At 47.1% G+C, this 25,386-nt stretch overlaps 1 protein-coding gene across 1 annotated transcript in view; it reads left to right on the top strand.

Moving 5' to 3' along the window:
- The window catches only part of DNAH9 (dynein axonemal heavy chain 9), a 480,799-nt gene that overhangs the window by 192,919 nt on the left and 262,494 nt on the right, over nucleotides 1-25,386 (top strand). The window contains exon 39 of the mRNA XM_090059292.1: nucleotides 19,239-19,404. Coding sequence (XP_089915418.1) covers nucleotides 19,239-19,404 — 166 coding nt within the window. The remainder of the gene's footprint in view (nucleotides 1-19,238; nucleotides 19,405-25,386) is intronic.

The following is a 25,386-nucleotide window of genomic DNA, read 5'->3' as shown; positions in this document are numbered from 1 at the left end:
AAGTTGCCTTGTGTGTATACCTGCTGGAAGCAAAGTGAAGGAGGAAGAAGGCATTTTTACTTTTTAGCCCAGTAGCTAACAGATTTGGTCAGGAATTAGAGGAGCTAGGCCATCCTTGCTTTAAAAGTTTCATCACTTGCTTCCTAGCTTTCATCACTTGCTTCCTAGCACAGTTCTCAAGTAGACTACAGGACAGGCACTGCCCAGGCCCCTCTACAGCCCCGCTTTTGAATATGGCTGTAACAGGGGACCCAAACCCTATTACTCAGGCATAATGGATGGGGAAGAAAGGGGCCTGCAACAGGGGCCAGGGAGCTCAGGGAAGAAAGGCTCCTGCCACCTTAAGAGGATACAGCAGACTAAGCTGGCCTTGTCGGGGCACAGCTGCCTGAGTGTGCCTTTAATGAACAGGGAAGGCACCCCTGTGCAGAGCTGGGGGAAGGCACATAACAGAAAAGGGGTGTTGCTTTGAGGCCTGTAAACCCAGGGCCTGAGTCAGAGCAGACAGTTTAGCCCTGTCAGCTGCAGGGAAAGGAGTTCCTGAGTGCTCCCTGGAGCTGCCCGGAGAGACATAAGGAGAGACAATGGTCTCTAGTGAGGCAACAATTCAGAGCTGAGTGGGTTTATAGTTGTAAAGCAGTGACTTAATGTTATGATTTAAGCTTTATACCAGAGGACTGGGTTTGGCTGATGAGGGTGGATTGGAGGTCTCTACACAAGGATTGAACTGTGGATAGAATAACATCTGCAAGGCATGGGCATGGCTGTAGATGTGGAAGGAGGCCACTAATTTAGCCCTTAAGGCAAGTAGGGCCCAAGGAAATGAGTACTGAGAGAGAGAGAGAGAGAGAGAGAGAGTGAACACCCTAGGGTTTACCAGCCTCTGAGGGCAGTCTTCACTCATCAGCTTTTAGCATGAAGGCATGGCAGAAAGGAAGCAGGGTGAGACTCCGGGAGGCTGGGCAGGAAAAAAGATAGCCACTAGGGGGTCTCATGGTGACCTCTGGATGCCAGCCTGTTAAACTGGCCTATTGCATCTTGCATGTAATATTAATTGCATAAAATAAATAAATACCACTAGGAAAGTTTCTGCCACATTTGAAACAGGGCACAGAACCCAGGCTCCCCCTCTTCCAGGGAAACATCCACCTGACTGAACTACAGATGATCTGACTGTGTATCTTTCCTTTAGCCCCATTTATCTCCCTCTCTTGGCTGCCCAGTGGGCCTGCTTCAAGAAGATGCACAGACAAGCCTGTGGCCTGCTGGTTGGAGCACATTGTTGGGAAGCAGAAAACATAGTTTAAACCTCTAGGGGAAGGGCCCTGGAAGCAGGTTTTATGCTTCTTGGTTAAGATTTCTAACCATTGGGCCATTGATTCTCAACCTTTTAAAACTCAAGGCACCCCTTGGTAGTTCCAAGGCACTCTTTAGGAAATGTAGGCTCTTCATTTTCACTCATGTTTTACCAGAGAAAAATAATAGAGTATTTCTTCTGTTTCAGAGAACTCAGAAAGACCACAGCAGGTCAGAATGGTTTACATCTATTTGAAATGGCTGGATTTATCTTGTGAATCGTGTGCACACATAGCAGTGTTAACACTGAGTGGCTTCCCACAGCACCCGTGACAGGATCTCAAGGTACCCTAGGGTACCATGGCACCCTACTTGAAAATCACTGCACTAGCTTAATGGGCTAAGATGGGTGGGACCCTGTTTTTCCAGTGTCTAGAAGCTGCTAGTTGTAGTTTTCTGTTACTAAAACTTGGGGGTTTATGTGGCATTATGTAGGCTATTCTACTTTCCCATGTAGCCCAGCCAGAGTAAACTGCATGGGCATACACTGGCAAAGCTGAACTACATTCTGTGCATGCCAAAAAACTGTTGTTCTAGAGTCATAAAAAATTAGAGTTGGAAGGGACCTTAATATCTAGTCCAACCCCTGCTCAAAGCAGGACCATCCCCAACTAGATTATTCCAGCCAAAGCTTTATCTAGCCAGGTCTTGAAAACCTCCAACAATGGGGATTCCACCACCTCTTCGGGTACCCTCTTAGTGAGAAAATTATTTCTAATATCAAACCTAAACTTCCCTTGCTGCAACTTGAAAGTGTTGCTCCTTGTTCTGTCATCAGCCACCACTGAGAACAGCCTAGCTCTGTCGTCTTTTGAACCCCCCTTCAAGTAGCTGAATGTTGCTATTAAATCCCGCCTCAGTCTTCTCTTCTCTAGACTTAATAAGCCCGGTTCCCTCAGCCTCTCCTCATAAGTCAAGTGCCCCAGCCCCCTCACCATTTTTGTTGCCCTTTGCTGGACTCTCTCCAATTCGTCCATATTATTTCTGTAATGGAAGACAGAGAGCTGAACACAGTACTCCAGATGTAGCCTCACCAGTGCTGGACAGAGGGGAAGAATCACATCCCTTGACCTATTTGCAACACACTTGCTATTGCAGTCCACTATGCCATTAGCCTTTTTGGCAACAAGGGCACACTGCTGCCTTTTATTCAGCTTATTGTCCTCTGTAATCCCCAGGTCCTTCACTGCAGAGCTTCTGTCCAGCCAGCCAGGCCCAAGCCTGTACCAGTGCATGGGATTTTTCTGTCCTAAGTGCAGGACTTTGCACTTGTCCTTATTGAACCTCATGAGATTTCTTTTAGCCCAATCTTCCAGTTTGTCTAGGTCACTCTGAATCTTAGCCTTACCCTTCAGCGTATCTACTACTTCCGCCCCTCCCTCTCCGCCAGCTTGGTGTCATTGCAAATTTGCTGAGAGTACACTCTATGCCATCTTCCTGGTCTTTGGTGAAGATACTGAACAAAACCTGCCCCAGGACTGACCCCTGGGGCACTCCACTTGATACCGGCTGCCCTTAGACATCAAACCATTGGTTATTACCCTCTGAGCCCGATGCTCCAGCCAGTTTTTATCCACCTTACAGTCCATTCATCCAGCCCATACAGATTTCTCTTGATTTATGTGATACATGTGTTCCCAGAGAATGGTGTACAAATTGAATTCACATAAAGCAAACCCACTTTATTATGTAACAAATAGGGATAGGTTCCCATGGTGGTGATGGAGGGAGGAAGGGAAGGAGTGAGGCACTCATCCTGGCCCCGGGAGCAACCAACACCAGCTGCCCATAGCAACTGGGCTGCACCATGCCTAAGGGGTCTGCCCCACTCAACCCTTCCCATGCTGGAGCAGCCCCAGGAGTGGCTGACATCAGCTGCCTGTAGGCACTGGGCTGCACTGTGCCCTGGTGCAGGCTGCTGGTGTCAGATGCTCCCACAGCTGCTCCGGCATGGGCTGGAGTGAGCATGAACAAGTGGAGCCTCGGGCAACATGGGGCATGGCACTCACCCCAGCCCTGGGAACAGCTGACACCAGCTACTTGTAGCAGCTGGGCTACACCATGCCCCAGTGCCCCCACACTACCTCCCCAAGGCTGGAGTCTGGTGTGTCTGGACCCCAATATTGAAACCATGACCTCAGCCCACATTGGCAGTGGCTGGCATGGAGGAGACTGGCTGGTGCTGGTGGTGGGAGTTCTGGCATGGGAAAGTGGATCCCCCTCTTCCACATCCCCTTGCCTCTGCCCTTCTGCCTCTCTAACTCTGTTCACCAGCACCTCCGTCCAGTGATTGAGGGTTTTGGTGCTGCCAGTGCACATGCTTCCCTTCACCCTCAGGTCGCATGTGCCCGCCAGCATGTGGACCACACTGGACTTCAACGGATCCAGCCATTTCCTGATGCCCTCCTTCAGCTGCTTCATCAGTGCCTGCATGTCTGATGACAGTGGCTTGCCCCAACCAGAAACACTGATCCCCTGGAACTTCTCCATTTTATTCTCAGGTTCCCTCACTATGGGGATCACCTGGCTAAGGAGGGCATCATCAGTGCTGAGGGTCTCAAGGAACATCTTGAGGACCACCAAGATCTGGGAGAGGGTATCCCACCCTACTTTGTTAAGGGGGCTGCTGATCCCAATCTCCCTGAGCAATGCCGTCTCATGGATGGCCTTCTGTTGCTTCACCAGCCTTTCCAGCATCAGGTATGTGGAGTTCCATTGAGTCTCCACATCCTGCATGATTTTGTGCTGTGGGATGCTCAGCTCTGTCTGTTTCTCCTCCAGCACCTTACCCCCCTTGATGCTGTGGTGGAAGTAGCTCACCACCTTCCTGCATTTTGAAATCAGATGGGTGGTAGTGATGGCACCATCACTGGCAGCCCTGTCCCACTCCAAGGCAGCCCTGACTATGAGGTGCAGCCAGTCTGCCACACGGCAGGTGGAAAGAAAGTTGGCATCATGGACAGCCTGGACCATATCAGCCCCATTGTCGGTGACCGTGAACCCACAGGTGAGCTTGCCCTGTCCAATGAGACCCTGCACCATGCAGTTCATGGCCACCATGATCTTCCTTGCCATGTGGGACTCTTCCATCAACTGGGCTTAAAGGAAAGCCCATGGATGGCCTGACTGATTCTACCGGTGCCCTGTGAGGGAGAGGTAGGCGTGATCTCCACCCCAGCTGCTTCAAATGTCCAAGGTGAAGAGAGAGGCTCCTCCCTCAACTACTTCCTGCATGCCTTATACAAGGAGGGCATCACCGTCCTGCTAAAGGTAGTGCATGTGGGCACTTTAAAGGATGGGGCCATGAGCACCATGAGAAGCCTGAACCCTGGCTGCTCAACTAAGGAGAAGGGCTGGCCATCCAGAGCAAGCATGTCTCCAATGCTCTGGGCGACCTCACTTGCCTTTGGAATGTGCCCCCCTTTGTCTGCGGCTTTCACCCTTCACTCCAGGGTGGCCTGTGCCTGCTTCGTGGGGACACAGGCTTTGGAGTGAGAGGGGGACTTCCCTTTGGGCACACTTCCACTGGTGCCAGTCTGAAGAGTAGCAAGGGCAAGGGGGTGCTGCCTCCTGAGATGTGGCAGCATCGCTGTAGTGGTGAAGTGTTTCACCTCCTTGCCCCAGCTGATCTGCCTTCAGCAGTGTTGGCAGATAGCATATTTGGAATCATCTGCCACCTCAAAATGATCCCATGCTGCACTTCCCCACCAATTCTGGGTTGAGGGTGGGGATTCTGCCTTATCCCGCTCCTCAGCAGGCAGAGGCACAACAACAGGGGAAGCTAAACCACCTGCCCCCACAACCTCCTCTGAGGTGTCTTCTGGAGAAGGAGACCTGGCTCTAGGGGAACTTTGAGGGGTGTGGAGCACAAACTCAGATTCCCCTTCAGTCCCCAGAATTTATTTTGCTAGGGCACTTAGGTCCCCTGGTCCCAGATCCAGCTCCTCCTCTGGGACTGGGAGGCTCACGCTGGGAGATGGATTCAGGTGGAGACTGTCATTCTGCTGGTGGTGGCTATTTCTGGTGCTAGGGGAGGTGGTACAGGTGCAGAGACAAGTACTGCTTCCACCTCCTTGCTCCCACTGTCAGCAAAAGACTCATGGCTGCCAGGAAAGAAGATGCATATGTTTCGGTGGGGGGAGAGGTGGAACTTGCAACTCTAGCTCTCCTCCTACCCGCTGTAGCCCTTCTCCTGCCCCTGCCCGAAAACGCAGCACCTGCTTTTCCAGCACACTTAATATTAATCTTTCCTGTGCTGCAAAAAATTGTCTCTGTGTGTGTGCGCAGCTGTAATATCTCTTCTTCTTCTCTGGTGTGTGACTGTCTGACTTCTTCTGTGTTGTGTTTAATAATATCTCTTCTATGATGTGTGTCTCACTGCCGCTTCTGTGTTTTGTTTAGTCTGTATGTGTGTGTAACTATATAATATCTCTTCTTCTCTGATGTATGACTGTCTGACTTCTTTTGTGTTGTGTTTAATAATATCTCTTTGTCTATGATGTATGTGTCTGACTTCTTTTGTGTTGTGTTTAGTCTGTGTGTGTAACTATAATACCTCTTCTTCTTCTCTGTATATATGTGTGTGTGTGTGTGTGTGTGTGTGTAATGTATGTACTTTCCTGCACAATGATGGATCACACTGCCAGGGAAAACACAGCTTTTTTTTTTTTTTAAAGTGTGTTGGGGGGGAAGGGGAATAAGAACAAATAAGAGGTTTTCCGGGGAAGAATAAGTTGAAAGAAATGAATTGGGTAGGGATAAGTAGAGGGATTCTAGTTAGTCAGCTGAATCCAATCCCTTCCAGGAACATAAACTAGCAGGAGACTGACTAGGTAGGAAGCCAAGCCAGTCCAGTACCTTTCAGATGCTGTTGCTCAGGCAGAAACAGCTCACAAAAGGGACATAAAGGCTGCAGACAGAGGCTTATATGCTGTTTCTATATCCTTCTCTCAGAGCACTGTGATTGGAAGGGGACTTAGGGAAACATTATAGTCACTGGCGAGCTACACATGTCAGTCTTCCCCCCCCACACTCCCTCTTCTCAGTTTCTGTTCCCCTGAAAGACTGGCTTCTGAATCTCTGAATCTTTTTCCAACTCTTTTTTGAATCCATTCAGAGGCTCCAAATCAATTTGGAGGGTTTTTCCCCCCTCCTGATTTGATTCGGATTCAATGATTTGGCCTCCAAATTGAGCTGAATCTTCTCCGAATTGAATCTGTGACCGAAGCTTTGCATATCCCTAATCCAGAGAGCCAGTCACCCTGTCATAGAAGACAATCAGGTTGGTCAGGCATGACTTGTCCTTGGTGAATCCATGCTGACGGTTCCTAATCACCTTTTTCTCCTCCATGTGCTTAGAAATGGATTCCACAAGGATCTGCTCCATGATTTTTCCAGGGATGGAGGTGAGGCTGACAGGTCTGTAGTTCCCTGGATTTTCCTTTTTCCCTTTTAAATATGGGCACTATGTTTGCCTTTTTCCAGTCATCCAGGACCTCTTCTGATAGCCACGGATTTTCAGAGATGGTAGCCAGTAGCTCTGCCAAGGATGTGATTGCAGAGCTACTGGCCATCATCTCTGAAAAGCCATGGCTATCAATAGAGGTGAGCCCTTGGGTGCATCCCATCTGGCCAATGGACTTGTATATGTCCAACTTTTCTAAATAGTCCCTAATCTGTTTTTTTGCCACCATTAGCTGCTCACCTCCTCCCCAAACTGTGGTGGCTGCGGCAGTAGTCTGGGAGCTGACCTTGCTTGTGAAGACTGAGGCAAAAAAGGCATGGAGCACTTCAGCCTCTTCTGTGTCTTCTGTCACATGGTTACCTTCCCCATTCAGTAAGCGACCCACACTTCTAATCCTCCCCTTGCTACCAACATACTTGTAGAGACCTTTCTTGTTACCATTTATATCCCTGGCTAGCTGCAGCTCCAATTGCTCTTTGAACTTCCTGACTTCCGTCCCGCATGCCCAAGCAATGCCCTTATATTCGTTCCTAGTTATTTGTCCAAGTTTCCACTTCTTATAAGTTTCCTTTTCGTGATTTATTTTAGTGAAGAGTTCCCTGCTAAGCCAAGCTGGTCTCCTGCCATAACTTCCTTGTCTTCTGACACATCAGAATGGTTTCTTCCTGCACTCTTTACAGTACAGCCAGCTGTCCTGGACTCCTCTCCCCTTCAGATTGGCTTCTCAGGGGATCCTTAATTACAGTACATCAGAGCAGCCTCCCTGCATGTGTAGAGGTGCCCTAGTTGCCTAAAGAATTAAGTGAACAAGAATGGATCATTCTACGCCTGGACAAAATTGTTACCAAACAAAAGCCAGGAATGTAATAAATTAAAAATGTATCAGAATGTAGAATGTGAAAATGTCAAATAGTGAAAGCAAATCCTTGCTAAATGTCTTCCTGACTTATGCAGCTATGTATGTGCCACTTAAGTGCATAAAGTGAAATAGGATTTAAACCATCAGTAAGATGGTCAAACTAACAAAAGGGATAGATATAAGGTTATGCAAATCCAAAAGTTTTCAAAATCCCACTTCTTTTAGACATACAGTCTCCCTTGAATACTCCAGTCACAAGCTAATAAATGTGCCATTGCACAGTTCCATTTTCTGATTATGTATTTTTTAACCAATCAAAATAATGATTGTGAACCAAGCAGGTATCATAGTTTCATAGATGTTAGGTAAGAAGGGACCTATTAGATCATTGAGTCCGACCCCCTGCCCTGGGCAGGAATGAGTGCTGGGGTCAGATGACCCCAGCCAGGTGTCTGTCCAATCTCCTTTTAAACACCTCCAAGGAAGGGGACAGCACCACCTCCCTTGGAAGCTTATTCCATATTTTGGCAACCCTCACTGTAAAGAATTTTTTCCTGATGTCCAATCTGAATTTGCTCTCTTCCAGTTTGTGGCCATTATTTCTAGTTACCCCAACAGGTGCCCTGGTAAACATTGTATCCCCTATTTCTTGCTGCCCCCCCCCCCTGATGAGTTTGTAGGCGGCCATGAGATCACCTCTCAGCCTCCTTTTGTGGAGGCTGAAGAGGTTCAGGTCTCCCAATCGGTCCACATAGGGTTTTTTCTGTAGGCCTTTAACCAGATGAGTGGCCCTCCTCTGAACCCTCTCCAGGCCATCCACATCCCTCCTGAAGTGTGGTGCCCAAAACTGGATGCAGTACTCCAGCTGCGGCCTGACCAATGCCACATAGAGGGGAAGTATCACCTCCCTAGACCTGTTTGTGATGCACCTACTTATGCAAGAAAGGGTGCAGTTAGCTTTACTTATTACCTCATCACACTGGTGACTCATGTTCATTTTGGAGTTGACTATGACTCCGAGATCCCTTTCTGTAGTTGTGCTACTTAGAGTGGTACCTCCCAGGCTATAGGAGTGTTGATGATTCTTCCTCCCCAGGTGCAACACATGACACTTATCCTTGTTAAACTGCATCCTATTCTGTTCGGCCCATTTCCCCAGCCTGTCCAAATCAGCCTGGATTCACTCCCTGCCCTCTAGTTTGTGTACCTCCCCACATAGTTTGGTGTCATCAGCAAACTTGGACAGGGTGCTTTCTACTCCCTCGTCCAAGTCACTAATGAAGATATTGAATAGTACCGGTCCCAGGACAGAGCCTTGGGGGACTCCGCTGCCCACATTTCTCCAGGTAGAAACTGACCTGTCCACCACCACTCTCTGGGTGCATCCCATAAGCCAATTTTCTACCCACTGGACTGTGTAATAATCTACATTGCAACTGTTTAGTTTATTTATAAGAATTGGGTGTGACACTGTGTCAAAGGCCTTTTTAAAATCTAAGTAAATAACATCTACCTCTATTCCTTCATCCAAGCATTTTGTGACCTGGTCGTAAAATGAAACCAGGTTAGTCAGGCAGGATCTGCCTGCTATGAACCCATGCTGATTGCCCCTTAGCATCATTTTACCTGCTGGTCCCCCACAAATGTGATCCTTAACAATTTTCTCAAAGGTCTTGCCAAGGATAGAGGTGAGACTAACTGCCCTATAGTTACCTGGTTCCTCCTTCCTCCCCTTCTTGAAAATAGGGACCACATTGGCCCTTTTCCAATCCTCTGGGACCTGTCCTGAGCACCACGAATGCTCAAACAGTTGTGCCAGTGGCTCTGCTATGACTCCAGCTAATTCCCTAAGTACCCTAGGATGAAGATCATCAGGACCTGTTGACTTAAATACATTCAACCCCTCCAGTGCCCCTTTACTAGGTCAGCTTGAACAGTTGGTGGGTTGGTATCTATACTGGGCTTACCTAAGGTCCCAATGGGATGCATATTTGTATTTGTGTCCAGGAACATGGATGCAAAGAAATCATTTAGAAGCTCCGCTTTGGCCATCCTATCTGTTACCAGTTGCCGTAGTTCATCCTGAAGGGGCCTAAGTTACCCTGCACCTTCTTTTTGCTTCCTTTGTACTTAAAGAATGACTTTTTGTTATCCTTAACTTTTGCTGCCAGCCTAAGCTCCATTTCTGCTTTGGCTCTCCTCACTGTTTCCCTGCAAGCTCGAGCCAAGCAGGTATACTCCTCCTTGGTGGCAGCCCCCTGCTTCCACAGCCTGTAGGCCTCTTTTTTCCCCTCCAGGCTCTCCTGGATTTCCCTGCTCCACCAAGAGGGTTTCTTTGCTTTTTTGCCCCCTTTTATGTGTACTGGGATGGTCCTTTTCTGTGCCTGCAGGATTAGTCCCTTGAGAAATGCCCACCCTTCCTGGACTCCCATCTCTCCAAGGCTTTTACAGTCAGTCCCTCCCTAACTAATCTCCTGAGCTTGTTGAAGTTGGCCTTCCTGAAGTCTAGCACTTCTGCCCTACTAGTTATCTTCCCCACCTTTCTCCAGATAGTGAACCCTATCAATAGGTGGTCACTATCCCCTAGGTTACCTTGCACCTGCAGATCCCCCACCAAGTCATCCCCTGTGGCCAGTACCAAGTCTAGTAAGGCATTTCCCCTAGTGGGAATGTGTCACCTCCTGTGATAGGTGAAGGTCCTGTAAGGAGGTTAGAAACTTTCATGTGAATGGGCAGACCTGGCTGCCTGTTTCTCCCAGCAGATGTCTGGGAAGTTAAAGTCACCCATGATGACCAGGTCCTTTGAGCGCGCTGCCTCTGAGAGCTGTCTCAAGAACAGAATTCTTCTGTTAGCCCAACCAGGTTGAATTCTTTATTTGTAAGCAGGAGTGCAAGTTCCTCCTGCTTGTTCCCTGTGTTCCTAGCATTAGTATAGAGGCATCTAAGCCTCCCAATTTGTGCCATTGCTACTCCCCCATTCTGATGCTTAGCAGCGCCCTTGGTACTCACCTGGAGTGTTCCGGCACCTGGACTGAGGTTTGTCGTTCCTGGCCTCTCCCTGTCGTCAACATCCCCGTCCCCCAATAAACCTAGTTTAAAGCCCGGTGTAGGAGATCAGCCAACCTGTTAGAGAACAGACTCTTACCTCTTGGAGAGAGATGTAGCCCATCTCGTCCAAACAAGGCCTTATCCTGGAAGTGCAGGTTGTGGTCAAGGAATCCAAACTCTACCCAATGGCACCAGCTGCAAAGCTCTGAGTTGACCTGTCTAACGCAGTCACTGTTGTGCTGTCCTCGACCGCTGACCGGTAGGATGGATGAGAAGACCCTAAGCCAGGCTCCCAGCACCATGTAGTCACTCATGACCCCACCTGGACTACTCCATGCTGCGTCATTCATTCCCATATGGATGAGAACCATGGGATAGTAGTTGGAGAGTCTAATCAGGTCTGGAATCCTCGTTGTGACATCTCGAATCCGGGCTCTGGGCAGGCAGCATGTTTCCTGTACTGTGGGATCCGGATGGCAGATGGCTCCCTCTGTTCCTCTCAGGAGGGAGTCACCCACCACGATGACCTGATGTCTTCTCCTCCAGCTGCACAGCTCTCTCTTAGTAGTGGCTGGTGCTTGGTAGTGGCTGTGGCAGCAGCCTCCACTGCTGAGCTCTCTGCCAGTGATTCCAGGGCCTTGTATCTGTTCTTCAGCTGCACTGAGGGAGTCACCCTGGCCTTACGACATCTATTCCCTGAGATGACTGTCTGCCATCAGGCCACATTGACTCCCTCCTATGTCTCCTTCCCTCCAGGTGTGTGAATCCATCAATCTCCTCCTCGATCGTCCTGATACCCTGCAGCCTGCTCACCTCTGTCTGGAGTTCCATCACCTGCCCCTCCAGGGCCTCAGTCTGGGCACATGTGGGGCAGGTGAAAGGAGTCCCAGCCCTCCCTCTACCCCCACCCCATGCAGGCAGGAGGTCTGGGTGCCACCGGCCCACCCAATGGCTTCATCTGGGTGGAGACCTCAGTGGAGCCCTGGGTGGGAGGCAGCATCAAGGCAGGGTCCCTGGCTGCACTCTGAGTCACCACTCCCATTAAAGACCCTCACGTGCACTCACCTGACAACTCTGATGACTCTGTCCAAAGCCGCTGACTCTGATGCGAGGAGTCTCAGGCCCTTCCTGCGTGAACTCTTGTGCAAACTCCAGCGTGCCCTTGAAGAGTGTGCCTGTTTACCTGGCCTGTTCGCCCAGCTCGGGAGCACGGCTCCTGCCTGGCGCATCTAAGTAGAAGTGGGAGGGGAGGAAAACCCTTTCCCAGTGCCCTACAGCTGGCCTGGCTCAGCTCTCCCTTCCCTCTCCCTGCCCGGCTTACCTTTTTGCTGCTGCTGGCTTCTCACTCCTCGCTGCTCCACTTGGTGGGGTTGGGGGAGCCGAGGGCACACGTGCACTGGTGCACACACGCGCTCACAGGACCATACCCAACTATATCATCCCACCCAAGGCTTTGTCTACCCAGGCCTCCAAGGATAGGGAGTCCACAGCCTCACTGGGTAGCCTGTTGCAGTGCTCTACTACCCTCCTTGTGAGAGGTTTTTTTTCCTAATATTTAACCTAAACTTCTCTTCCTGCAACTTGAGACCATTGCTCCTTGTCCTGTCATCTGCCACCACTGAGAACAATCTAGCTCCACATCCTTCAGGTAGTTAAAGACTGCTATTAAATCCCCTCTCGGTCTTCTCTTCTCCATACTAAATAAGCCCAGTTCCCTCAGACTCTCCTCAGAAGTCATACGTCCCAGCCCCAGAATCATTTTCATCGCCATCAACTGTTCTTTCCAATTTGTCCACATCCTTTCTGTACTGGGTGGTCCAAAATTGGACACAGTGTTCCAGATGTAGTTTCACTAGTGCTGAATAGAGGGGAAGAATCACTTCCCTCAGTCTGCTGGCAATAGTCCTACATATGCAGCTCAGTATGCCTTTCTTTGCAACAAGGGCACACTGGCTCCTATTATTGTCCACTGTAACCCCTAGGTCCTTTTCTGCAGAGCTGGTACATAGCCAGTTGGCCCTCAGACTGTATCAATGCATGGGATTGTTCTGTCCTAAGTGCATGATTTGCACTTGTCCATGTTGGAACTTCATGACATTTCTTTCGGTCCAGTCTTCCAATTTGAGGTCACTCTGAACCCAGGCCTACCTTCCAGCATATCTACTACTCTCCCCAGTTTGGTGCCTTGCGCAAACTTATTGAGGGTGCACTTCATCCCATCTTCCAAGTCATTGTTAAAAATATCAAAAAAAACTGGCCCCAGGACCAATCCCTTGGGCACTCCTCTTGAAATCGGCTGCCAACTAGGCATCGAGCCATTGACTACTACCTTTTGAGCCCAATGATACAGCCAGTTTTCTATCCACCTTAGAGTCCATCCATTCAACCAGTACTTCCTTAGCTTATTTGTGAGAATGTTGAGGGAGACCATATCAAGGACCTTGCTAAAGTCAAGGTATATCACATTCATGTCTCTTCCTCCATCCAGAGAAACAGCCCTTTCATCATAGAAGGCCATCGAGTTGGTCTGGCATGATTTGTCCTTGGTAAATACATGCTAACTGTTCCTAATCACCTTCTTCTCCTCCAAGTGCTTAGAAATGGATTCCTTGAGGACCTGCCCCATGATTTTTCCAGGGACTGAAGTGAGGCTGACCAGTCTGTAGTTCCCTGGATCTTCCTCCTTCTCTTTCTTAAAGATGGGCACTATATTTGCCCTTTTCCAGTCATCTAGGACTTCTCCCAACTGCCCTGAGTTTTCAAAGATAATGGCCACCAACTCTGCAGTCACATCATCCAGCTCCCTAAGCACTTTGGGTGCATCGTGTCCAGCCCCATGGGCTTGTTATACATGTCCAGCTTTTCTGAATAGTCCCTACCCTGTCCTTTTGCCATTGTTAGCTGTTTACCTCCTCTCTAGACTGTGCTGCCAGGTACAGTAGCCTGGAAGGTGGCCTTGCCCGTGAAGAATTAGGTGAAAAAGGCATCAAGTACTTCATCTGTCACTAAGTTGCCTCCCCCATTCAGTAAGGGATCCACACTTTCCCTGATCTTTTTCTTGTTGCTGACATACTTCTATAGATGCTTCTTGTTACCCTTTATGTCCCTTGCTAGCTGCAAGGCCAATTGTGCTTTGTCCTTCCTGATTTCATCTCTGCACGCCTAAGCAGTACTTACATACTTCTCCTGAGTTGTTTGTCTAAGTTTCCACTTCTTGTAAGCTTCCTTTTTGTGTTTCAGCTCACTGAGAAGTCCCCTGCCAAGCTAAGTTTGTCTTGTGCCATTCTTGCTCTTCTTCTTGCGCATTGAGTTTGTTTGTTCCTGTCCCCTCAGTAAGGTTTATTTAAAGTAAAGCCAGCTCTCCTGGACGCCTTTCCCCTCAGACTGGCTTCCCAGGGAATCCTGTCCATCAAGAGTCAGTCTGCTTTTCTGAAGTCCAGGGTCTTTATTTTGCTGCTCTCCTTCCTGTCTTCAGGATCCTGAATGCAGTCATTTCATAGTCACTGGTGCCCAAGTTGCCATCCGCTACTACATTCCCCACCAATTCTTCCCTGTTTGTGAGCAGCAGATCAAGAAGAGCATGGCCCCTCGTTGGCCTCTCCAACTACAAATTCTGCTCTGGAATTTCACATACTAATTCCAAATACAATTCTGATATCTGTACTGAGTGGAGTTGGTGAGTCCACATCTGAAAGAACAATATAGTAAACATAGTATTGCATCCACAAGTGGCAGGGTGACAGCTCCCTGGTTACCAGTGGGGTTGGGGAGGGTGAAAGAAACTGGCTTTTTCCACAGCCATGCAATTATGACAGCAGCAGCAATCAAAAGTTTCTGTTGTCCCTGTGTATGGCAGCTGTCTAAGGTGCCTGGTCATGTTGTTCTTCTGCTGGCATTCACAAGCCATGATAAGTTGGTTAATACCATTGGGCCAAACGAGCTCTCAGAAGTGTAAAAGACTTGCAAACAGCCTCAAAGCTGTTTGAAAAAATGTTATTATAGAGGCTTAATAAAAGTGAATACCACAAATCAAAAAAGGCACCAAAACATTCAGCAAAACCCTTGCATGGTTTAATAGCAATGTTAGGGTTTTGAAAGGCAAAAAGGCACCAAAAAATGGAGAGTGTCTCCAAATGAGGGAAACAGGAGAGCTCACAAGCTCCATTAGGCCAGGTGTAAAAGTGTAATAAGATGAGGGAAAACAAAGTTTGAGAACCATTTAAAAAATGGTGTTAAAGTTAATAATAACAGCTTCTTTAAATGAATCAGTAGGTAGGAAGTCAGCTAGAGAATTGGTGGGATCATTAGATGTAAAAAGGTGTACTCAGGGATGATGATGAGGGAGTAGAGAAGCTAAATTAATTCTTTAATTGTTTTTTTACTATAGGAGATATTGGTAGAATTCCCACATCAGATACATTCTTAGCAAATAGTTCCAAAGAGTTGGATCACGTTGAAGTGACAACAGAAATGTGACAGGCCTCCTGCCTCTGTTACGTCATTGATGCCCCAGGGGAGCCAGCTGGGGCTTGCTTGGGCCCTCCAGATTACTAACAATCTCCCTACCTCTTCTGCCCTGCCTTTGTTTTTGGTCTTTAGTTTGGGAGGCAACCCTCACATCATTGGAGTGGCACCTCAGGTGCTTTTTTCTGCCATGCTCATCACAGGGCTCCTCTGCTTGGGCTAAATTCAGTTTCTTCATGGTTCCTTGCCTCTCTGTTTAGTCAACCGGGCTACTCGCCCCTTAGTTTGGTTTGCCTCAGGGCCTGATAACCCATTTTCAGCTTCCCCAGGCCTGGTAGCCCAATTAGCTTCGCTAGGGCAGACAGCTCCTTGGTGTACTCAAACCTATACTCAAACTCAAAATAGACTATGCACTTCTTAAGAGTATCTGCCACAGTCTTCTTTCTCTCCTTATAGCCATCTATGCCTGGTGGGGTTTTGGCCCCAAATTAGCAACGAGCATAAACTCTCTCCTGTATGTGCACTCCCCACGTGCTCCTCAGTCACAACTCTCACAGTGCCACTGCAAACTCCTTCCCTGAGCACAGCCTGGGCCACAATGCTTTCCTCTGCCCTAGAGCACAGCTTGACTCTTAGTTCTGTCCCTTCCCCAAACAACTTTCTTTGCCTTTGTGGCAGGGGCTCCCCATTACCTAATTACCATGGATCCTGGTTTCCCCTTATACAAAATTGAAAATTCTCTAATAAAAAATCACAAATTCTCTAATAAAAACAGGGAATAGCGGGGCTGCATGGAGAAGCTGCTCACCACTGTGAGCTCAGTGCTTCCCTGGTGATGCAGCCCCTGCGGACGGGACTGTTTTGAGGAGTGCCACCCCACACCACTGCCCTCACTACAGCCGCATGCAGGAGGTGCATCACCAGGGCAGTGCAGAGCTTGCAGCAATGAGCAGCTTCTTCATGCAGCTCCACTGTTCCCTGCCATGCCAGGTCACACCCACTGGGCTGTGGAGGCCCCGGGGTAAGGCAGCAGAGTGGGAGCCCACGCCTGCAGCTCGTATGTACCCTGTGCACAGATCGGGGAGGGGAGTATGGGTCCCCACTGCCCCCCTCGGGAGTGCATGCCACAGTGGGGAGATGGCCCCACCCCTACCCCCCAAATGAGCCTCCTGGGGCCCCATCCCACTCCCTGCTGGGGCCCTGCAGCCACATGTTGCAGCGCCAGGCCCCAAGCCCCATGCAACGCCTGGCTGAGCAGCAGTCCCAGCCCTGCACAGCTCTCTCCCTCCCTACAGGGGCCTCAATCCCCCTCTTCCCCACCCCGCTCTTACCTGTGGGAGCTGCTCCCCAGGCTGCCTGGGTCCATGTGCATGTACATGCACGTGGCTCCCTCTGTCTCACTGCCCTCTTCCTGTTCAATCCCAGCTCCTGCCCGCCTGCAGGGAGCTCACTGTAAAGCTGCCAAATCAGCGGGTTTCTCCGGTAAAATGAGAAATCCAGGTTTGCCTCTGGTAAAAGGCAAAATCTGCTGTTTACTCCATTTTTCCATGGGAAACAGAAAACCAAGATCCCTGCTAATTACACTTGTTGCTATGCTGTTTGTAGCCCTTCAGCTTATGACCTTGTACCTCATGAGCCATCTGGCCTGTAGGAATCAGAAAATAGATGCTCCCCTACTGCCACATTTCCAGACGTGTAGGGATCCTTATGGACTGGATAATGTGCTAGCTCAGTGGGTGGAGGTGGCCCAAGCCTGATCCAGGTACATAGGTGCTGGCTAGAGGCAGTGTGGGCTCCAAAAAGGTACTGCAGGCCCCTAGTCTGACTGCACAGGGCTGAGGGAAGTTGTGCAAGGCCCTGAGTGGGGCTAAGGGACATGTTGCAGGGCCTGATCTGGCCCATGGACCAGCCACTGGGATTAGGCATCATTCACCTGAGAGTTCTGAAGGAACTCAAATGTTAAAATAGAGAACTGTTGGCAGTAGTATATACCATTCTGTATCATTAGTCCATGTCAAAAGTCAGTATCAGTGTTGAACATCATTAAGAAGGGAATTGAAAATATCATTATTCTATTTAATAAATCTATGATGTCCTTGCATCTTGAATACTGTGCAGTTCTGGTCTCTGCATCTCAAAAAAAAAATATATAGTAGAATTAGAAAAGGTGCAGAGAAGGGCAACCAGAATGATTAGGGGTAAGAACAGTTGGCACACCAGGGGAGACTAGAAAGCCTAGGGCCCTTCAGTTTGGGAAGGAGTAGGCTGAGGGTGGTTATGATTAGAGACCTGCTGAATTTGTGGCAGCTGCCCACTGATTTCGGAGGCAGAATGCAGGGTCCAACAGCCATTTCATGGGCATGGTGTGCCACCCTGCCATACCTCTGATAGGCCAGAGGGCCCTAGTATCCCTGCCCCTTGCTGCTGATTGGCTGCAAGGGCTGCCTGTCATAAAGCCCTGTCCCTCACTGCTGGTTGGCAATGAGGGCTGTCCATCATGTGGCCCCACATGCATAAACATATTTTTATTGTGAGTTATTGGTTCAAATTAAAATCCTTCTTTCACAAGTATGTCATTTGATCCTCAGTAATCGCATATCATTTTGATGAATCTCTTGCGTGCTAGTTTAACCTCAAGAATGGCTGATTTTATATGCTAACTCAACACTAATTACATTTAAATTAAAGGCATATTTGAAACACTCCATGCTAACAGAAATTTCAGCTATTATAGTTTTGTTGAAGAAAGAAATATTCATAATTCATAACATTCATATTTTCCTAGTGCTTTAAGTTATTTTGTGCAGCAAACTGCCAAAAGGCAAGAAATTATCTGAATTCTGAATAGTCTAGAAGGAAAGACTTGTGAAATGCAATGAAGAGAAAATATTTTAAAACATATACGCCTGTAATTGGTGTTCTGGAAAAAAGAAAATATAAATTTCCCTTACTAACTTTTCTACATAGTATGTGAATTAAATATACATTCTAACAGACATTCTAAAATTCCCAGGGCCAATTTTTTTCTTTCCAATTTGCTGTAATTTTAAAGAATTACCTCTTTTTGTGTGCTCTCAAGAGGAAATGCATTCCCAAAATAAACAACCATTAGGAAAAAAAATCTGTAGAATATAATTATTTAGTTGTTTTTGCAGCAAGTGAATGCAATAAAGTTTGCTTCAGTTGTTTCTGAGAAGCTGATAACTTATGAAATAAAAAAATTCTTGGTTCAAGTACATGGCTGTGATTTTTGTTAAATATTTATCTAGCTTTTTCATGTCCTCATGCTATAAAACAAACCCAGTTTTTCTATTCTTCCCCTTCCCCCCCACCAAAAAGAAAACCTGAAAAAATTTACCATATCTCATGTTAGTACCACTCAGGGTGAAGTTACTTGTTAAATATAGACCAAACTAAGGGGACTTAAAATACACACAACCGTACTTTGAAGCTCATTTATTTATGCTAAATGCCCCCTGAATATCTCAAAGTTATGCCACTTTAGGTGAGGGTTAGCTCTGGATTGTGCTACTTAGCTCTTCAATTGCTATTCAGTTACTGTTACAAGCTTCCCCAATAATAAGAGTCCTGGGACAAAGTACTGTACACCTTGTATGGGAGAAACATTCCCATCTCTTTCCTGAGGTTTGTTGTTATTAATATAAAAAGGAAGGAAGGTAACAAAATGGTAATACGATGGCCAGTTCAAGCCATTCCACATGTTTGGACTTCCTCAGCTTGCTACCTCTGGACTGTTTAGTCCAACCCTTAATTCCTGTGTAACAGACCAAAGATAGTTTGGTCAGGGCAACAAAGCTTTCAATCATGTTTCATCCCACCTGTGTCCTCCAGGCACTGCTTGATATTGTAAGCCAGGTCAGTCTAAACCAGTGTCTCTAAGATGTACTGTTAAACTCTTTGTGTTTTCATGAGTGGACTTGACCACTTGGTGACTGGCTTACAACAAGCATGTTATATACCTCACTATTCACATCAATGATGAGTATAGCTCAGCATTTTTAACTTTCTACATTTGCTCCTTTACAGCTGTGCTTGAGAGGCCTCTGGATAAAAAGGCTGGTAAGAATTATGGTCCACCTGGCACCAAAAAGCTCATCTACTTCATTGATGATATGAATATGCCTGAAGTAGACACATATGGGACAGTACAGCCCCATACACTCATCAGGCAACACCTGGACTATGGCCACTGGTAGGTAACTTCCTGGGTACCTTTATTCATGATTTCTTTGCTGTTAATCTAGTATTGGGTTTGGCATTTTCTTTTTGAAATCAAATTATTTCCATAACCCTTTGCCTGGCTTAATTGACTGTTTAGCAACAGACATGCTCTTGCTGTCTTGGACTAGAGTTCACCTTCAGTTAGAGCCGCTGGGATAAATCTTAGTCATATAGAGCACATCTAAATGAGCAGCCACATGCGCTTTGTGGTTCCTCAAAGGCTTTTGAGGTGCCACAGAACACACCCCACATACATTAAAAGGTTTTCTGCACTGCATATTTGCAGCACAGAATCAAAATTAGATATTGGGAAATCCCAGAATCTTAAAAAAAGGGGGTTTAAAAAAACAAAGGGAGCAGCACACATGGCTGCAGCATGTGCCTCTCAAAACTGGGGCCTGGCCAGCCACAGCCACACTCTGGCTGCTGGACAGGCTCTATGCACCCAGATTGTCATCACTCAGACCTGGGAGGCACCCAGGACTGTAGGTAAGGCTGCTGGGGCCAGCTCAGGTGCTTGCCCCAGCGTCCCCTACTGCACCAGGGTAATTTGCCATGTACCAGAGTGCACATGCAGGAGCATTCCCCAAGGACAAGTAGCAGTGGCACAACTATATGCTGTTGCTATTTGTCCCCAGGGAAATGCATGTGCATTCTCATCCGGACATGCCCATACATTCTGTAGTTTCTTGTTACTCCTATTCAATAGCAGTTTGCAAGCTTGTTTAATTGTAGACTTTTTATGGACAAGCCTTTGCATCTTATAAATGCTCCCTGGTAGAGGTCAAAGAGTAGCACCAGGTATTTGATTAGTATCTGTTTGGTAGGATTTTTACTACTGGATCCTGCATCCCTAATTTAAAAGATCTGTATGATTTTTTTTATTATGAATCAGCAAGAAAGAAAGGTTCCTGACATGAGTAACTTGAAGAAAAAAACTGTTGCAGTATTCTAAAAGATACAGCTTATATTGTTGAAGCCAGTAGCAGCAAGTATACAACACCTCTATAGGGTAATGTTGAGGGAGTCATTGCAGTTTGTTCCCTAGTGTACTTTACAGATCAGGACTATTCCTGCAAACCCTTGGTTTCAGCAAGGGGCTTATTGTGAAGATAAAAACCCCCAGAGGGATACATGAAAAGAAGCAAAGTGACAAGGAATAGGATTCTTGCTTTGTGGGCTGTGAAAGGGGATGGAAAGGGATGAAGCATATATTAAATACATCTAAAAGAAGTTATTTAAGTGAGATTTGCTCTCTTCCCTGATTTCCTAACACCTCATTCCATGTTGGCACTGGATTTATGACCCAGATACCTTGTTCCAGGTAGACCCTGTGGCAGAAAGCCACCTTGGTTTCTCCCCAAAATCTCTGCCCTGTGACTATGTGATTAGGGGGGCCAGCACAGAGGATTCACACCTCAGCCTGTCTCTTTAGGTAACCTGAGCTGGCTGCATTCCTGAGGGAGGGGGGAAACCTGCTCCCTCTGCCTACGTGACTGGCATCAGCCACCTGGGTGAGGGGCATCTACCTGGGGAGCTGGAATCTGCCCGGTAACAGGTGATGTATTACAAATTGGTTGGCTGACTTCCACTGGACCAGGTGAATGAGGTCACAGGGGCTATATAGGTTGTGGGGGGAAGGAGGCTCTCTCTCTTCAGCCATGACGTGAAGCAGCAGCAAAGCAGGAGAGACAGAGAAGCCTTACCATCTGGACCTAGCTCTCTCTCTCACCCCAAGACTCCAGAGGGGAAACTGGAGAACTCTGGAAGATGCTTGTGAGTAAGCTACTCGAGATCTGGTTAGATATCTAGCTGGCAGTAACACAGATGCGTAATCAAAAGGCTACCTCAGCCACACTGTTTGCTCTTTAGGATTTCTAGGATATTGCTCAATCCTGTACCCTAGCTTACCCTACCCCTTGTAATCAATAAAGTTCTCTTTTTTGACTGGTGTGGGAGACTTATTGGGGGGTGGGTCTAAATTATGCCTAAGAGACCCCTTAGGTCTGTGGACTAAGGGAGACTTTACTTCTTGCCCCTTGACTTGGGGAAGTGCCCCAAGTGCCTGTACTGGGTCGAGTACCCGTTGGACTATTAGGCCTGTGTTTCCCCGAGGACACAGGGCCGAGACAGTCCCTTCTCAGGGTGGTGGCGGCACGTTACCCCCAGACTAGCGAGTGTGCTCTGGGAGAGGGGTTGGCCAAGCATAAGGCACCCCTAGGGAGGCATTCGGAGTTTGGAAGGTGGTCGGGCTCAGGGAGGTGGGCGGCTCAACGCAGGAGCGCCCCCTACTGGCCCGCCACAGACCCAAGCCCTCCGACTGACCATAACTTCTTTCATTTGATAACAGGCAAATTTTATGGATACTCAGTGATAGCAGGTGCGAGTAGTGTAGGCAAGGCGAACAAAATAACCCCTCTCCCCTCCATTCTATATCTACCAGTCCTAGGGTTCACAGAGGAAAGGTATGCCTGGCCAGTAGGTGAGCTTGACCCTGTGGGTTTTTTTCTTGAATGTTAGCAGTCTTGGAGGTTGAGGGCTGACCCATCATATGAATACATCTTAATCTGGTCATTTACCAGTGTCTTACTTTGGGCATGCCCAGCCTCCTATTTTGGTCCATACACCAAAACCAGAAATCCTAGGGGCTCTGCAGCTGGTCACTGTGACTTAGCCAGTGCTGCAGACTCCCTTATCTTTGTTATGGGTTTTCAGGAAACAGTGTGATACATGTCTTCAGTTTCCCAGCTTATTTGTCTGCTGGCTTCAGACACAGTGGCCTTGAAGGAAACTTTGTCAGAAACAGGCTTTTAGAAACCAATTAACCCTTGCTGTTGCTTTGAAGCATTGTTTTAATACAATATCTATTTTAACTGCCATGCAATTCTTAAAGCAAATCTCTAAATATCATTTTCTAGCTATGACTTTGCATGCATAAGAAAATGTATGCTGCATCAAGCATCTACTTGATATGCAGATTCCTGCTGCCCACACACAACTGCCACTACGGGCCATGCTCCAAAGAACCCCCCTGGGTGTCATTTAACTGGCTCACCACACAGCCTTTTGTATAACTAACATACATTTTCTTCACAGCTTAGCACCTCCATCATCACAGTCAGACTTGGCAGCACGGTGTTAGGCTCCTGCCCTACATTCATTTTATAGTGCTATGTGATTTGAAATCTAATCCCAGCAATCATGCTTCCTTTCATATCATGTGTGCATGACAAGACATGATTTTGGGATCAGGAATTAGATCCCAATCTCACTATTACTGCATGCCAGTGCAGGTGGAGCACATGATTGTGAGCCAAAGCTCCTCCTGCAATGGCAAGTTGAAAGCCAGGCACAAAAACTCACATGTGGGAATGAAAATCAACTGATTGTTGGAGTGGTCTGAACAGTTCTGCGTTTAGTTTTCAGACCTAGAGCTTTCTGGTTTGGGGATTGAAAATTACTTGGTTTTAGGCCCTGGTATGGATAGCTCTGGGTTTTTTCAGCCCCTATTCCTTGTCTGTCCATGGTTTATCAACATTTCATGCCTGGCAGCTTTGGCAGGACTACTGGGTACCAGGGATAAGAGACTCCTGGCAGGGCAGCCAAAGGGCTTCTCTATGGGGGACTTTAAACCATGCACCTGTCAGCCCAACTAGACTTGCTGCACGTGAGGTTTATGCTACCAGTGAGGAAGCCCTTTGGCTCCCCTTCTGACTCATAACCTCATGAGGGGCTGACAGCCAGTTAATTGTCCACTCCAACTGCATGTTACTTTTGAGGTGGCATACAAACCAGCCATAAACATGTTCTATATTATATGCAGAAAATTTTCTGGTTCATTTGCCATTTTATGGTACCTTAAATAGGGTGCAAGTGAAGCACTCTTGTCTATTATGACATGACAAACACAATCGCTGCATAAATATAATTTATAAAGTGGACCTTAGATTTGCAATTTACCTCTAAGCCTTCAGGCTCTACGGGTGCTCTGCCCTTGTTAAAACCTCCTGCCTTCCCTTTTTGAAAACAAGTCTAAAGTACAGGAAGAGTCCTAGAGTCAAAAGACTCTAGTTTTGCCCCTTTTGTATACTATTACAGTGCTGGAAATGCTCATGATGTATTTATTTTTGTCAGAGGAGGACTCATTAACATACATAGGGTGTGTTTACACAGTTTGTTTACTCTGAAACTGACTAATTAGCTCCACAGTAAAATGTCACTGTCTACACATGTGACCCTGTTAGGTCAGTCGACTAACAAACACTGTCAAGCACTAACACACAACATTATTCTGTGCAACACAGCACATGTGTAGATGATGACAGGGCTGGCTGGGGCATGAGGGTGCTACCTGCTGGCTAGCCCCACACTAGAGCACCTGCCTATCTCAGCCACTGCTTCTGCAGCATGTGGAGCCCCATCAGAGCAGTCTTGGGTTGGCAGACCTACTTGCCAAGTCGCCTACCAGCCTAGACTGCTCTGGGGTTCCACATGCTGCACATCAATAAACTCCATAGCAATGTGCTCTGGAGTTTTTTGCTTCCAGGTTTACTTTCAAATGGCATGCCCAGGAGCAGTAAACTCCGGAGTTTTTATTTGCACATATTAATCGCACATGTAGATGAGCCCACTAACTGTTAATCACTCTTGTTCCAAAACACATGTACTCAAAAGCTGGCAATACTTGTTTAATTTTGTTGGCATCTAGTTAGAATAATTAATATGTAGAGTTGGAAGAGATTGCAAAGGGTCACTCAGTGTCCCCCCCCGCAAATAGGTACCCTGTTTTGAGACCATGTCAGACAAGTGCCTATCCAGAGTCTTTTGAAAGGCACCAATGAAGGAGATTCTGTAAGTTCCCTGGACAGCTTGTTCCATTCTCCTACTATTTTTATGGTTAGGGAAGGGTTTGTTTTTTTTTTTCTTTTTTTTTCTTTTTTCTGAAATTTGATCTAAATCTGCTGTGTTGCAGTTTACCCCCTTACTTCATGTCCTGGTCTCTGCAACAAGAGAGAAAAGTTGTTCTCTCTCTACCTTATGGTAGTCTTTCAAATATTTGAAAGCTGCTATTATATCTCCCCTAATCTTTCTACTGACCTTTTCTCTAAGCCTTTTTTCTTGCAGGTTTTATTCTAACACTTTTACCATCTTTATTACTCACCTCTTGATAATCGCCATTTTCTCAATATCCTTTTTAAAATGCAGAACCTAGAACTGCACACAGTACTTTAGCTGATGCCGCGCCATTATTGAATAAAGTGATGCTATCATGTCCCATGTCTTGCATATAATGCTCCTGTTAACAGCCCCAAATTGGATTTGCTTCTTTTGTGACAACTTCACATTGCTGATTCTGCTTGAGTTTGGACTGCAGCCAAACTCCCAGGTTCTTCTTGGCAGTGCTGCTGCCTATCCAGTTATCTCCCATATTAAACTACCTCATTTTGAAGTAGTTTCAGAAAAGTCCCAAATACAGATGCCTAAACTTAACATTGTAAATAGTTTCTTACAAGGGCAAAATTTCTTGTTGAGGGCAAATCCCATATTGAATCAATATAACTATATATGGAAACTGAATTGTTATTGTCCTTATTTATAAATGGAGGGCTTACCTGTTTGCTGTTCTTGAATGCATGCTTTTGCGAGGCACATGTAGAGTCATCTACTCCATCCCTCTGGTGAAAGCAGGAACATTGCTATCTAAGCTTTCCCAGAGAAATGTTTGACTAACCTGCCCTTAAAAGCTTCCTGTAATGGGAATTTCATTCCCTGCCTAGGTAATCTAATTCCACTATTTAACCACATTCCTAGTTAGAAAGTTCTTCCTAATATCCAACCAGTAGTGTAAAGAGGGGGTGAGGGACCTGCATTGTGGGTGCTGTCTAAGGGGAGAGGCACCAGAAGGGTGGAGGGAGAGTGCCTCACTCCAGGACTCCTGGCTGCTTCACTCTAC

The sequence above is a fragment of the Crocodylus siamensis genome, chromosome 8 (genome assembly GCF_052110815.1).
Source record: "Crocodylus siamensis isolate JL-2025a chromosome 8, ASM5211081v1, whole genome shotgun sequence".
NCBI lineage: Eukaryota > Metazoa > Chordata > Crocodylia > Crocodylidae > Crocodylus > Crocodylus siamensis.
This window is presented reverse-complemented; position numbering and strand designations above follow the sequence as displayed.